This window comes from Temnothorax curvispinosus, unplaced genomic scaffold, assembly GCF_003070985.1.
Source record: "Temnothorax curvispinosus isolate PA1 unplaced genomic scaffold, ASM307098v1 QBEX01003650.1, whole genome shotgun sequence".
NCBI lineage: Eukaryota > Metazoa > Arthropoda > Insecta > Hymenoptera > Formicidae > Temnothorax > Temnothorax curvispinosus.
In genome coordinates this window covers 272,626-289,531 of record NW_020213430.1, presented here as the reverse complement: position 1 = coordinate 289,531, position 16,906 = coordinate 272,626, and the positions used below count along the sequence as shown (strand labels likewise).

Genomic DNA, 16,906 nt, shown 5'->3' with positions numbered 1-16,906 from the left:
ATGGCGGAGGAGGTGGCGGAGGCGGTATTATTATACACGATGACCATAGTGGCGGCGGCGGTGGCGGCGGCAGTTACGGAGGTGGCCACGGAGGTGGTTTCGGAGGTGGCCACGGTGGTGGATTTGGAGGAGGCGGCGGATATGGCGGCGGCGGCGGTTTTGGCGGAGGACACGGAGGTGGCGGCGGCGGTATAATTATTCATGATCATGGAGGACATGGCGGCGGTGGCGGAGGTGGTGAATACGGAGGTAGACACGGAGGTGGTTTCGGAGGTGGCCACGGCGGTGGATTTGGAGGAGGAGGTGGATATGGCGGCGGTGGTGGATTTGGAGGTGGTCACGGAGGCGGTGGATTTGGTGGACATGGCGACATCGGTGGCGATGATCATCATAGCTCCAGCAGTTATGGCAACAGTATATCATCTGATTTTGGTAGCAGGTAAATATTAAATTGCACTAAATCTTATGCTAATATTAATCAATTGAAAGAAGTGATAAATCTTATTGTTAAATAATGAAGGGAAAAAAATCTCGATTATTGTACATGATCTTATATAACGTTAACGGAGTATAACGTTTTATATCGATATTTCTTTCAGTGGCCACGGCGGAAGTAGTTACAGTTCTGGTACTTCTGGTGGTGGCTTTGATTCCTATTCAAGCGGCCACGGCGGCGGCGGCGGCGGTGGCGGTAGCGGTGGCGGTGGTTACGGTGGAGGCCACGGTGGTGGTTTCTCCGGTTATCACAAAAAGAAATGAAAGTGATCGCATTGTGACCAATATGCTGAGCATTGTAGACATTTATAACTGCAGAAATTATAATGCCACTTTGTGTGATACACGATAACATGCAAAAAAGGATTTAACATCTTTTTGTTTACTTTGTATAAACTTATAAGGCAATTTTTTGATTGCGGGCTTTTTAATTTCTATCAGTCATTTTTTACGGATAACGATGCCAACAGAGATACATTGAACGAGACTATTTTACTGACTTTACAACAGATTGTTACGCGACAAACAGACAAAATAACAATAAACGCAACTGACAAACATAACTGAAATTTCTATTTTTCTACGAAGTCATAACGAAGACAGTTACATCGACTCATCAGAAATAATTTCTTTAAATATCTGATCAAAATCAGTAAAAAAATTAATCTGCCGAAATAAATTATCTTTCTGTGGATTATTATAGCAAATAGACGCGGACTCGACTACTCGTACTTTACTACTACATTTGACGCTGTGAAAACTAGACTAGACTATTTTTTCAATTGTTTATAGAATAAATTAATGCAGTAAATTAATGATTGAAATACATGCTGACTTGACTCGACTAATTCTTTCGACAGATTTATGTTAAAACAAGAGAAATTATTACAGAAGTGAATATTATTTAAATATTCATTCGAACTTATTCACGACAAATCGCGATTTATATATACACATATGTATGTATGAAACGCATTTAAACATATATCTTATTATAATTCACATGGTTGAATCTGCTGGAGACAACTTCAGAAATAAGTAGAAAATGAAAATATTAACAATTTAAATTCAAGTGAGCGTTAAAAATTATAAGACACTGAAACTAGTTTGTGATAAAAGCTGTCGAGCGCATATCATAATAATTTGTGATTACGATTTTGTTATATATTCTTTTACCTCATTGTTAAACCTGACGCACCTCAATTTAGACCTTCACGTGCCTTGTTCACCAGCACTTTAGAAATAATATACAATTTTTGCGATCAAAGCAATATTATACATTATATTTGTACATATAATATATCTTGTAAATAGAGCATTGTATTATGTGTTGTTTCAATAAAGTTTTTGTATGTTTTTAATATATAATACTATTTCTTCTTTATACTAATAAAATTAAGGAATTCCTTACAGTAATTATGTAATAAATATATAATTTCACATATTTATGAATTAATCCGAACAGCATTAATATCTTGTATATCTATAGAATATACTAAAGATGTCTTAACATAGGTACTAACAACATCCTTATAATATCTTATACTTTACGATATTCTCTGAACATTCTCAGAATATACATTTGCTGTTATATAGGGAAAAGAATAAGAAATGCTCAATTCTTTTTTTTTTAATTTTATATATAAAATGCTTGTGGAAATAATGCGAAAATGGCTATAATTATTGTTTATCACTTGTTATGCCGAGTATATTTTAATTATAAAATATTACTGCTTTTGAATTTTAAGTTTAAGTTTTTTATGAATTTCAATTCGTGCACTTCATAATTAATATATGAAACTATTTTTCTTTGAACTATATTAAATAAATCTTTTTAACCTAATTTCCTTTATATTTTTGTAAATTATATGCAGAGTTGAGAAGTAACTTGTTACTTGTAATGTCGTTACAGTTACCTTTACCTTTTTCCGGCAACAATCGTTACTTTTTTCTGTCTGTAATAGTAACACAGTAATGTCATTACATAGTTACAGTAATGGTAACAAATTTAACCGTTAATTTTATCATATACTTTAGTTAGCTCTATTTAATAGATCGCGCACTGATATAGTGCGTGTTAGGTATTCTTGATTGGATAGAAATATTTTCTTCTAGCAACTTTCCCTGCATTACACAGTTAAAGAATCAGTTGGTCCCAGTATATATCTATGTCGCAGCTTTTTTGCGAAAGATAGATCGTTTCTCAATCAGGCTGATTTTTAATTTCAAGTTTTTAGAAATAGGCTTAAAGTTAGATCAGTTTTTTATGCGGGGTGGGACTTTGCCGCAGCCCTCCCTCTGCCTACATGTGTACTTTCAAGTAAAAGAAAATTGATTAATTGACGAACTGTGCGCTAATAAATGTGCGCAAACGTGTACCGCCGTTTTGCAAACAGGTTAGCCTTGTTGCAAAAAGGCTAATTTTGTAAAAAGGCTGCGACACTTATATTATGTAACATGAACTATAGATTTTTAGTGCTAACAGTAAATAAAAAAACGTTTCATAAAATTTGCGTTTTTCAATTTAGATTCCTATAAAGATAAATATTATATAAAGAATTATATAAATTATTAGATGTATTTTTAATATAAAAAAGTCTGCTATAGGAGAGACTAGTTTAGAGTTTGAATATTGTTTATTAAACTTAATATTGATTATTAAATAATTTAATTTTGTAAAGTCAAATATTTTATTAAATATTACAAAATAACGAAGAAGTAACGAGTTACTTTTTGCAAAAAGTAATGGTAACGTATTACTTTATGAAGTAACGTTATTAACTCTGATTCTATTGTATATAAAACAATATTAAAATACACCAATAATAAGTCACTAAATCAGTCAACGATCTATCGATAATAACAAGCTCTATTTTATAATCTTTGCGTCCTCAATCAATCAAACGACGGCCCTTCTTATTCATAAGATTTATATAGTTTTCCTAATCTTTCCCCGTTTCTATCCCTCTTAATAAATAAAAAATTACTCACTTTTCGTCGCATTACTGCAACCGGTGTCTTTTCGCCCTCCTTGTTTTTCGTTCCGTTGCTGCTTCTTCTAGCACACGACAATCACTCGGACGGTTAATCATCATAACGCATCACGCACTAATTATCGGAAATGACGATTACGCGACACTTTCAGCAGCATTCCCGGCATTGATCGCACACACGCTATCACGTCATAAAAGGACGATTCGGATAACAAGTAAAAGATGCAAACTGCGACATCGGTAATGTATCTCATATTTGCGTAACAAGCGAATCTTAAACGACAGAAGGAGTTTGAAAATGACGCGGCCAATTTCACGCGTCACTCGCCACGACGATAACGCAGTTCTCTTACCTGCCTGCTATCTACTTCGAATGCTAATTTGAAGCTTTACAGATAGAGTATATGTATATACAATATGTATATATATATATATACACACGCGTGCGTTTTAAGGCTACTGATATCTCGTATCGTGACATAACTGAATAAATATATTAGTTGAAATTAAAAATAAATACCCGCGGAATGTAATATCCGAAAATATGCTTTGGCAACTTGCTTGTCTCGATAAAATAAATCTCGCGAAATACGCACTTCAACGAATCACCAATATACGAATGTCGAATCTACACTACGCGATGAACAATTACTAATATATGAAGGTTAATTACGACTATACTCATCAGTACATAATTAAATGTATCGCGATGCGTATCGACGTACTCGTTCCGTACATTTCATTAATGAGCAAGGATTTGGAAAAACGGCAACTTCACCTCGATACGACCTGAGTCGAGTTAGGGCCAAAGCACATATGACAGTCGTAGTCGTGGACGTAAGTAACGCACAAACTTTGGCGTATCCTGATCTGTCAGGTCGGGGACTACGACCGTCGTATATAACAACGCCATGTTATGTGCTTTGACCCTTCGTATAGCTATAACTAAGACACGATGGACTCCGAAAATGTACAAATAGAATATAATATTATATGCGTAATACATTACGAATATGTAAACCTCGCGCAAAATACATATTAATAAACAATTGATATGTAACGTGTTACGACTTTTCTTCATAAGGAAGAATTATATTTTCTTCCGGTACTTGCCGCGACCACGTCTCGAAGGATAATGACGCGTCACGCGGAGCGACTTGTTCCGCTGTTCGCTCTTGCTCGAGTTTATCGTATAGCCGTATACGAATGACAAGGAGCCGCGTATGACACACTGTGTGGCACAAACATTGAACGTCACGCGTTGTTTGGTTCACGCGATGTCAATTCTTTACCACTAACAAAATATTAACTGTAAAACAAACTTATGCGCCGCTGCGCACGTTGCGAATTATAATTTCAATGAATACGCACAAAAGTTTATTATCGCACATTTTTTGCGGTTCGTCTCTCAGACTCATTAGAGTCGCTAACAATTCATTACCCATCATTGAGAATGATGGATGTGATTTACATTCATGAAGTGTACGATTCCACTTTCACTTGCATTTTTCGTTTTATTATCGTTTTATAATTCCCGATATTTACATTAATGCACATGCCCATTACAGTAATACTATTATGGTCATTTATCATGGTAAACGACATGGAAAGCCTTGCAGGAAGTATCGAAGTTGATTGCTGGCACAAACATAAATTATGGCCTCTTGTGTGTATATTTCCGCTTAACATCTTATTGTTAGTATAACATAGTGTGAAAATACCAGGCAACATCATAATTACGTGACATTTCGTACGTGGTAGATTTATTGAACGTATATTTATGTAAACTAGGATTTAATATACGATAGAAAGGAACATATATGATGAGATGTTTGCATATTTATATAGTTTTGCGTCTTTATAATCTAAAAATATCTTCTCTTAATCTTTTTTTTTTAAATTGCATTTTTAAAGAGAAATCAAGAAAGTTTTGGACAGATAAAATCAATTCAGTATGAAGAATAGGGCAAGGAAAGCCGTAACAGGATGTTTGTGTTTTATTATTTTTAATAGACAAATATTATTCCAACCATAGTAAACTGCGCGCCGACAAATCGGCAGACTTGAAACACAATTTTGGTTGAAGTAGTAAAATTCCCCCCCCCCCCCAATTAAATCGTAACGATTTAATTTATGATGCTAAGCATCTAAAAACTAAAGAAATTATTGCGAAAAATATTACTTCAGCCGGGATTCGAACCTGGAACTTCCCTTTATTCCGTGAAAGGTGTCGTACCAATTCGACCACTGAAGCATGTGATACTATTTATCACAATAACCTATTATTAAATAAAGAACACGCATTATTATGCCCACGTTAAATTCTTAACATCATATTAAATCGTAACGATTTAATTGGAGGGGGGGGAATTTTTTACTACTTTAACCAGAATTGTGTTTCAAATCTGACGACTTGTCGGCGCGTATGGTTGGGATAATATTTGTCTATTAAAAATAATAAAACACGAACATCCTGTTACTTTCCTGTTAAGAATAGGGCTTTCCTTGCCCTATTCTTCATACTGAATTTTAATCCGCGGAGCCATTTGAATATTAGATGAAATAAAAATTTCTGAATCTTTTATCGGAGATCAATTTTGTGAGTTAAAATAAAATAAACAGACAAATCAAATGCAGTCTCTATAAATATGCAACCTGCGGCATTTGCTGGTATTTCTGGTGACTGAACACGGCGTTCATGTATTTCTGGCATAAATGCATTGATCCCAAATGAAAATTTATGCGGCATTATATGCAACTTTGTATAAACTCGTTATATATATTTTACTTTTTGTATATTTTTAATATTTAATATTTAATATTTAATATCTATTCAAAATTAAATATTGAATATATCCCATTATTTTAATTATAATATAATTAATAAAATAAAATATTTATTAATATAATATAGTTAATAAAATAAAACATTTTTTTTTAATACTTTTTTCTATACAAACATAATTTTTTAAAAGTGTAAGCTAATAACATAAAAAGAATTTTATTTTAATTTTAAAATAAATTTTTCCATGTCATGTTCATAGTTATATTATTTAATTTGCTTGTAAGAAAAGAGGAATGCTCATATTGAGGGATTTGTACAAGTACATCGATGATCTTCACTTCTTAATGAGCGCCAATTTTACTTTTGTTAGTGCCTTTAAGTATCGACATCTGTTAACGGATATTATAATAAAATCGCACAGTATTATAAAAGCACGCTGAATTATATTAATTTGATACTAAATTAGTTTAAAATGGAAAGTAAGCGGAAAGCGGAAAGTGAAAGAACCAATCTTATAACAAACGAGGCGCGATTTCACTCATGTGTACAATATGTATGTACACACCGCGGAACACTGAAACGGATATGTATCTTGCATTCTTATTAATCCACAAAGGAAAAAGACATAATCATCAATTGGAAGAAGATTCTCTGTACTAATAACATAAGAATAATAAGAGATTACACAACAAAAACTACGAGAAAAGATTCTAAAGCAATATAAATTACGTTTATATATTTTTAAATTATCAAAAGTAGAGACGGGAAGAAATAATATTCTTTAATTTGTGTATATTAAATATTTACAAACAGTTTCAATAAATGGGAGAATGAAGTTATTTCTTAAGAAGTTGTTGCACTTATTGTTAGAAATATTGATTATGACACTGTAAGAGATTACGTAAGCTGCAAAAAAGCTTATAATGTATTGTGTCTTTGATTGATTGAGTATGTAAAGTTCTATGCATACAACGTTTTATGTAATTAGACTAGAGAATCGATCACTCAACCGTGATGACAGTTCGCGTAATAAGTGTAGTAAGCGAATATTTCGAATAAGAATAAGAAAACGAATAAAAGAATATACTTTGCAGTCGCTTTTTCGAAGAGACATGCAATTTGTGCAACTTAAATTGTTGCGGTAAATCGATTTCACTCGAAAGTAAAAAAAGGAAGTTATCTCATCGGAACAATTTTCTTTATGAGCATATTATTCCTTTCATCTATATTTTAATTTTCTCTACTTCCTGATATTTTGTTGCCGTGATATTCGACGAGGAATAAAGGTAACTCATCTACTTTCATTATTTGGGAGAATAATGCGTTGATTTCCCTTTGAAGGAGAAATCTTGTCGGTAAGTTTCCGGGTTTACTTCTTTTTTTCAAGTGCATTTCGACACTTTCGAACTAGATATTTCGAAGTAACCACGCTCGAGGAAGACAATGCCGTCTACCCGCGAACCGAAGCGTGAACGTCGAAATTTGCGAACAGAAATAAAAGCTCGAGGAAAATTACGTTCAAGACAATGCGCGTGCGAGACCGCACGTGAGAGTTCGTGTGAAACCACTCAAGTGCGAATGATTTCAAGTGAAGTGAAGTGTGGTGCACCCAGGAACTGTTTTCAGGAAAACAGGTCCACCGTTGTTGTTCAACATTCATACACGGTTCACTGACTATTTCGATTTGGTCTCCATTTATAAGGCTGGCTGTAAAAGAGGCTTTTAGTCACCGCACGGCTGCAGTTTCAGAAGAGTCGAGCGCACATTTCGCGCATATACATATATACATAGAGTGAACATGACCAAGCTCGGAATACACGTGGGTGTCGAATCTGGGTGTGAATTTGTTATGTGATGTCTGTTCGTCTCATCATGCGAGAAAATGAGACTTGCAGGCGTACGCTTTACAAAGCGACGATTCATCTTCACTTCTCCTTTCAGTGATCCTTAATGCGCAAATGCTAATGCACGATAATTAAAGTTACTTTGCTTTAAAAAAAAGCAGATAAAATCCACTTTAACCAATCTGCAATTTATAACAAGTTTTGTGTGTAACATTAAAATATTTAATTAGTTTTAAAAAATCTTATAAGTTTTAATTAGATGCAATTATAGGTAAGGAACTAAGTTTCGTGATTTTTAGTTCTGTATATACATATATATATATTGCAAAGTAATCATGAAAGAAAAAAAAAAGATTTTCTAAAAACGTATATAACACATAGAGTTGTATTTGAGAAAAATTATAGTTCAGTCATTATATTTGAGATAACGTTGGCACAAAATTTTATTTCACGAAATTTGCTCTAATGGAAAAGTAAGTTTTGGAGTTGGTTCCGCATTGCAGAACTGCGTCCAATTAATTCTTATTATTGAGAATTTTGTTCTATAGATATTTGTTACATTTGAAATTTCTTTTGTTTTAAAATGATCAAAGATTCGAGGCTCTGGAAGATACACATTTTTCAAACAAAAATTGTGTCAAACCGTATTAAATGTGTCAAATAAGAAGATACTTACATTTCTTCCATAATTCTTATATGCAAAATAATAAGTCTTTATTTTAAATTCGCATAAAAAATCATTATTATTTATGAAATTACGTACTCGTAAAGTACCTTTGTATGCCAAATTACTATTTCGTAATAAGAGTATAAATTCTATAGGCTCCCTGATTTTTATCTCCGCATTGTTTTCTAACAATAGACTTATTATATTAATTAATCTAAAACCAATGTTTTCTTTAAAACAATATTTATTTTATAAGTTGATAAGAAAAAGAAAGAGAGAAAAAACTTGCAATTAAAAAATAATACAGCAGTAATGAGATACTCTCTATATAGAAAAATACAAGGAACACATTTTTTCAATAATTTCAATTGATTCCTAATTAGCTTAATTACTCAATATTTGTAAAAGAAGATAACGTGATGAAAAGAACAGGAAAAAAGAAAACTTTGCAAGAAAACGTTGCATCTGTGCCTGAATTTACCCCCCCTTACTGTCGACAAAGACGTAGTTCTACGTCAAAAATTGATACATTAATTTCCATGCATATATCTATGTATATATACATTATTTCAAAGATTGCCAATAAAATTTCTTCTTATTATTAGACTTTTACTTAATAATTGCAATTTTACGATACGTCTACTTCGATCATTATCACTTCCATTTTATTCCCTGGTTTCCCGATAAAATCACAGTAAATATGATTAACAAATACTTTCTCCAATCGTGCAAAAGATAAGATCTGTGATTTATTTCCGATCTGATCAAGAATTAAACTATGTATATACGTTAGTTTCTGACGCTTAGAAAAACTAGCGGGTAATTTTTAAATTCTTCCAAACAAAACTTGTATGGCATCTTACGCAACATTTTTCTGTTTTAGGCTCTATTTTTGCTGGTTGTCACAATGTGTGCTTTAGTATCGGCGATACCGTATCCTGACGGGCATCACCATAAACAGTAATTTTCTCCTTTTTAAATTATTGCTCTTATATTCTTTTTAGATGAAGGAAAGACGATAGCGACTTTTTTTCACTATACATTTGTGACACAGCAAGAATATTTGCAGAAACTTGAACTTGCTTTTTTAGCACGCACTTCATCATCCACGTGCCGCATCATATTCACAAGCATCATCATACACATGTAAAGAAGATTTACATACCGGTTAAAGTTAAATCACACGATGATCACCATCACGATGAGCATCATCACGAAGAAGATGGCTGGTAAATTATTTTGTTTCACGACTTCCTCGTGATTAAATAACTTGTCACGGCAGAGTTATTTAATCATAATCGATTGATGATATCTGACGGCGACTTGTTTGTTATTGTTTCACACTGTTAATTATGCAAAATAAACCATATTTATAGATTAATGACTACTTCTTAATCCAATAATTTTGGCTTCTGCGAATTTGGATAAGTGATTATCATTTATTTTAATGTCTTTAAAAAAATAAAATATAGTTTTTTATTAAATCATATACATGTTCATAACTTAATAAAAAATGATAATAATTAGCAATTAATTTCTATCTATAAGATTCTTAAAATGTGGAATTTTTAAAAGCAGTTATTTAACAAAAACAAAGGAAATGAATAAATGTACGTTCAAAATATCTTCCTTTTTATCAAACGTTTATTATATATAAAAATAATGATGAGAGAATGTAACGTGATGTAAAGTATGTACAAGTATCTTCGTTCTGAATACACACGCATGCATACGGAGTATTTTTCTTATGCTAAATCCTTAAATGCTGCTCTCGATGGCGCGAGTGATTTTTGTACTTGATTGGTATCGTCCACTTTTGTATTCCACGAGGAAACTTCTTATCAATGGATCCGTAATGAGGAATGCATTTTATTAGCGTTTACTTACTCGAGCTCCACCTTGTACGATAACCTGGAAAACCAGTTCGCAAGTCGAGTACACGATAAATCAATTTGCAAGTTAGAGTAATTATACAAAAAAAAATAAAATATTAAAAAATAAAAATAACTTGTAGACATTTTCTGCTGTTATAGTTTCAATCAAAAAAAAGATTTATCCTACTTGAAGTATATAAATTTCTCTTTCTCTTTTTCGAGAATATATTAAGAAATATTTAAGAAACTTAAGATCATGAAAATTTTAATGTATATTTAAAAATATGTCTTTTTTGATTCAATATATAATTTTAATATATTAATCAGATTTCTATTCAAGTTACAAATAAACAGTACAAACCTAACATAATTAAAACTGAAGATAAAGTATTCCGTTTCAAAGCCAGCCATGGCTTAACTTCTCCTCATGTATGGGTATGTGTACAGGGACGTGAACCTTCTGTATGACTGGGACAGGTACGGCCACTTTTTCGACATGGTGTACAGGTACCGGGACCGCTACCTTCTCGACATGATGCACCGGATACGGAACAGGAACGGGGACCTTCTCGACGTGATGTACCGGCACGTGTATCTTCTTCGTGTGATGATGATGGATCGTGTGCACCTTATAGGGCACGTGGATAATATGATGTTCACTGAAGTCATACAATCGTTTTCAATGTCATACAGTATTTAATTCTGCCTTACCCATTATTTTAATTATTTATTGTTATATAACAAACAATTGTTATATAATAAATAATTAAAATAATAATTATGCTATATAATAACCATAATACTGTACTATATAAAACTATACTGTATAATAACTATATAATTACATTATAAATAATTAAAATAATGAGCAATTTTAGAAAAAAATGTAACTGTAAATGTTATTGAAGCTTCTAGTTCGATCAGACAAAATTTAAGTAACTGTCGAAGCGCTACTTACTGATGATGACCCGGCAGCGGCGATGCCAAAGCCACGGCCATTATTCCGAACACGAGCAACTGCAACACGAGAGGTGTGTGATCGCGGTTTGTTTGTAATATCGAAAGTGCATCGCGTACCAGAGAGGTCATTTAAATGCACAGCGTTTTTTTTAATCGTTTCACCACTTCTGCCGTCTCTTTCCTGGATGGCGGCGATACAAAAGCACCAGCTGCTAAGCAGCGATGATTATCGTTTATTTAGATATTCAAAGTATCCATTCAATAAAGTCAATCTTTTTTCTTTCTATTTCTTTCGAGGATTTTAATATTAAGAGAAGTTCGCCGTTTTTTGGTACTTGAACATGATTCCTGATACACCACTATTTTAATGCATTGAAGAATGATTAATAAGTAAAAAAATGCTCTCGATGATTATTTTATTTTATTAAATATTGGCGGAAGAAATTACAGCTCCGCAAAAACAGTCAATGAATTCTATCGCCGTTAAGTGTTTTTATATAGTAAAATAAAAAACAGCATTAAAAAAAGTTACTTATATCTGTCCTAGTTAAAGTTTCACTTGAATTTGAAAATTATGACTTAATTATACCAGATCATGAGATTTGGATATCGAGAAATCTCTCAAGCAAGACTTTTATTCTCAAAAATAATTTTGCAATCACAAAATTTGTGCACATTTTGCAAAATTGACGGAAAATAGTAAAATACACACTTAAATACGACTTAGTTAAAATCACTGACGATCACAAAAATCAATGACGAACATCGGAAGCCGAAATTACGTGCGATGAAAATAATACGTTTTATTATAGTAAATCACTCACAGCGATGGTGTGGGAGCGCATCTTCGACTCTGTCTGTCTTAATCGATCGATCGTTACTCCGTGAAAATTCGCGGCGGACGACGGCTGTGCGTGCTCTGCGCTGTTTGCGAACTGTGTTGCCGATACGATTCTGTGTTTTGATCGTCGGGGTTTCCGCTTATAAAGGACGGACACGGCGATGGCCAAAACCACCCGGTGAAATTGCACGGGGTGGGAGAGCAAAGTTGCTCGGGATCCTAGGGGGTTACGTAAAAGCAAGGAAACGCGAAGCCCCGCGTTACGTTCGCGTTTCGGAGCTGCGTAACTTTCCGATGTGCGTATGGCGCGCGGCGTGCGTTGAAGCCGCGCCTCTCCGATCGAGTAGCGCGCGAGAACGCACGGTCGGGCGTGTGCATGCGTGCGCGGTCGGATTTCGCGCGATAACAAGCAGTAAGCACATTCGTACGTAATTCGGGCAATTTCCTTTTTCCTATCGTTCGTGAATCGTCGAGGCTTCTTGGCGATATGAAGAGGGAAGAGCGCCTTGTCGAAACTATAATTTTCATGGAAAAGTGTGAACGCGACGATTGTGTGACTCATTGCTTTATAATAACATTGTCATTATTCCGCTCAATATATTGCAAAATGATCTTTTGTTGAATATTTTAGTGCGAAAATCTTATATCTTTTATTGTAACGAGATAGAGAATTACGAATTGCTTGCTGAGTGAAAATGTTATTTTAATGAGATACATTGTAAAACATTTTGCATTATACAGTATTATTATTATTTCATTATTTAATCACTTTCCTTTACTGCACACATCGCAATTTCGTATTTGAATTAATTATTATGATATGATAAAGATACGCACGTGTGTATATGTGGAAGAAATGCTTCCGCGAGAGTGAAGAAAGAAGTGAGAGTGCGCACAGAAACCCAAAAACATAAATTTTATCGTTAGCTTAAGTAAGTTAATGAATTATGCGAGAGTTACGTTGTAAAAATGTCAGGAAATCTGTGTTACGTCACGTGAAGCGAAACAAATTGGTCTCCAGAACTTCCATTGGGTGGTTTTTTTTCTTTTTTTTTCTTAAACTAACGCACAATAAATGGAAGTTCGTTGCACCAGAGATACTTTTACCGCTGATTCTATAGAAATATTTTCATTCGTATACGCACGAAACGCCCTCGACTTTGCACCAATAAATTGTACTGATTTCACTCGCGGCGTTGCGTCGTCGCCGGAACAGCTTCTGGTTTCGGAGAGAAACTTAAGTAAAATCCCCGTAAAAGGTCAAAGTTCTGCGGAATATAAATTTATTATTCAAGTGTGACATGATGTTGCCGATATCGCGCCGGACGTATACATAATCGTCCTAGTCACGAATGATATAATGAGCGACTTAACTCAAATATGCGCGCGGAATTTTGAAGGAAGTTAGCTCGCGCCCGTAATTGGTCGTCACTAATCGTAAATACCAACCCGATTATTAGATTAGCGAAAGTTCACAAACGAACACAAACACGACGATAAATATCGTTGTTGATCTAACGCGTATACATGAATGGTACCCTGCAATAATTTCCTTCCTCAACTTATGTATTTATATATTTTATGTATTATATATATATATATATATATATATATATATATATATATATATTTATGTATTTATATATTTTTTGCTGCGTGCATAGTCCTTTACTTCAATAAATACGTTAATTAACGCGTAAAGTATGGCCTAATATGCAGACTTCAATTGGGATTGGGTAAAAGGTATAATTACGAAATTGTGGATTATAATACCTATCTCGAATGACAGTAAGCGTGGTTTGCTTTGCAGTTTTGGACTTCTTTTCAGACGCATGGTTGCATGTATCTTATATCGGGATATCGTATGTATGTATCAATTGCATATAAGATTATCGGCAAGAATGCCGGTACACTTTTGCATTCAGATCGATTACGAGACTCTCCAAACAAACGATTCAGTGTTAAGACCAAGGTAACGATCGAGACCGTGTTGTACATATTACATGTTCCACTGCAAATTATGTCCTCTTTTCCTCTTTTTTTTCGATCGCGTATCGGGGGACCCACCGGTGTAACAGGAAGTGGTGCAAGCTGCATACTTAAAATATCCATCATACAGGGAGAAAGCGTTTCGTAACCCTCTTACACAAACCTTCGCGTATCCCGATACGGAGCAGGTAACCGCGCGATCAAAAAGAAGAAAGAGCGGAAAAAAAGAAATGTAAATAAAAAAGCAATCATTCGTACCGATAAACTCACCAATACATGCATATCCGGTATCCCGGATTGCGTAAGGGCTAACGCGTTTACGCCGAGCGATTTTTACCTCGCTTTGTGCGCGCGTTAATATGAGTTCTTTATGCGTCTTGACCGGCACTTCGAAGAACGTGACACAGTACACATTATTTAATAAAAACTTTTTATGATGTAATACTTGGAATATCTCGAGAATAAATGCTACAATTTTACGTGCGAAATAATTACTTGACCAAATTTTAATTTCTTACGAAAATTTTTCTTTTAAAACGCTTTAACAAATTAACATTTTATTATATTTTATAATAGCGTCCCATATTTATCGTACAATATTTTAACAGTGTATTTTGAAGACTCTACCAAGACAGCACTTTAAGTCCAAAATTGAGATTTAAGATATCTTTAAAACGCCTTATGCCCCGATGGACATGCGTGCTGTGTCTGGGTAATTGGAGTCGAAAATTCTAATACAAAAATATCATAACATTAGTTCTCGAATTGTAAGTCAAGTATTAATTCACATTACAGCAAACCGCTGATATCAACAAATTATTAATAGCAATTACTTAATTAATTCTGTTACGAAAAAACTTAAAACTTTTTTAAATAAAAATTCTTAATCAAGAATAATCGTGATCATCTAAGATCGTAATTAACTTGTAAAGATTGTAAAGCAAATGAAAGCGGACAAATACTATGAATAAACATCTTATTGCATTGAAGTGCGAACACGGCGTCGTTTATCGCAACTGAAATGTGAAACGCGCGCGCAGCAGTGTTTATGTGAAATAAAACATCCAATATAAGTTTATTCTGCATTTAAATACTTCCTAGAGAGATAACAAATTGATTATGAATAACGCAAGCAATGCTCGATGTTTACGGCACAACATAGGGGAGATCGGGGCGAAGTCGCCACCGGGGCGGAGTCGTCATTGCAATTATCTCGAAATCTGTATGTTGTGTGAACTCGCCATTAAATATTAGAGGTATTCAAATAAGTTAAAGTTTAACGGTTTGACAGGTTATGTCGGGTTAAAGTCGAGTAAAAAGTTAATTAATTAACTTTGGGCGCGCTACTCTTTAAGGTTACGCAAAATACATAAATGACTCATTAACTTATCACATTAATCTTTGGGTTAAAAGTTTAAAAATTAACTTTTTACCCGATTTTAACCCGACATAACCTGTCAAACCGTTGAACTCTAACTTATTTGAATACCCCTGTAAACGCGGCTTAAGTGCCCACGTGACCAACGGAGTTTAGGGCCGATATCACAGTCTCCGAAACGTGATTCTCCGATAAAACTCACTATTCGTCTCTTTCTAGGGGGATAGTTAGAAAGAGACGCAGAGTGAGTTTAATCGGAGGATCACGTTTCGGAGACTGTGATATCGGTCCTTAGTGAGGTTATCTGCCATGTTGTGATTCTTATCGAGGCAAACGTTTTTTCGGAGGTCAAAAATAAAATTTTTTACGCGTCGAAAATTTGTAATATTTTAAATATTATTGTGTCTCCAAATCTCAAATTAAGTGATTCTAAAGAGTAATGCATGCTGAACACAAATTCAGTGAAGTTTTTTTTATTTTTATTAATTTTTAATATTTTATGATGAGCGACCAAACTTGAAACTTATGTCCGGGGCGAAGTCGTCACCAAGCCATATCATGGAGACTTCGGGCGAAAATCAAAGTCAAAGAAGCAGCAGTGGTCGGATTCCGGCGAGGACTTGGATAATATGTGCTGCGTGTGCTCAGATATGACTGCAGAATAGAGCTGACGAGGAACGTGCGAGCGTAGGGCACATAATAATAAGTGTGTGCGCTTTTCTTGTAATTATTTTCCGCCATCGTGTTTTAATTAATGTTTCCATTTTTCTATTAAAAAATAATTAATAAAATGTATCCTATCATTTTTCATGATCGAAATTATGAATTTTTATTTGAAATTTAGTCCGAGAATGGAGTGACAACTCCGCCCCGGCGATGACATTTTAATTTTTGCACTTTTGTCGTTTTCACTCTATACCAGTTGAACAAAGCGATGTACAAAAATGTCCGTATAAATTTTAGCCAAGGGTTAATTCACTCATCTTTACAACGGTATACCACATTTTACTAAAATTATTTGTTTTGTTGTTAAAAATTGGCACCGAAAAAGTAGTGACGACTTCGCCCCGGTCTCCCCTA

The 16,906-nt window shown here is 34.1% G+C and overlaps 3 protein-coding genes across 3 annotated transcripts in view; 2 read left to right on the top strand and 1 right to left on the bottom strand.

Moving 5' to 3' along the window:
* LOC112452785 (glycine-rich protein DOT1-like) overlaps positions 1–195 on the top strand; it is a 4,433-nt gene extending 4,238 nt beyond the window's left edge. Inside the window, exon 5 of the mRNA XM_025013185.1 lies at positions 50–195. Within this exon, the coding sequence (XP_024868953.1) occupies positions 50–195 (146 nt within the window). The remainder of the gene's footprint in view (positions 1–49) is intronic.
* Positions 196–8,025: 7,830 nt separating this feature from the next.
* On the top strand, positions 8,026–10,017 carry LOC112452784 (histidine-rich glycoprotein-like). The gene is made up of 3 exons (XM_025013184.1): positions 8,026–8,092; positions 9,668–9,744; positions 9,876–10,017. The coding sequence occupies exons 1-3, from the start codon at positions 8,072–8,074 to the stop codon at positions 10,015–10,017; spliced, it is 240 nt and encodes a 79-aa protein (XP_024868952.1). The 5' UTR covers positions 8,026–8,071.
* Positions 10,018–10,468: 451 nt separating this feature from the next.
* On the bottom strand, positions 10,469–12,822 carry LOC112452783 (uncharacterized histidine-rich protein DDB_G0274557-like). The gene is made up of 4 exons (XM_025013183.1): positions 12,443–12,822; positions 11,617–11,675; positions 11,020–11,317; positions 10,469–10,695 (listed from the first exon to the last, which is right to left on the bottom strand). Exons 1-3 carry the CDS (start codon positions 12,461–12,463, stop codon positions 11,056–11,058), a joined length of 342 nt encoding a protein of 113 aa, XP_024868951.1. The 5' UTR covers positions 12,464–12,822; the 3' UTR covers positions 10,469–10,695; positions 11,020–11,055.
* Positions 12,823–16,906: the final 4,084 nt, after the last annotated feature.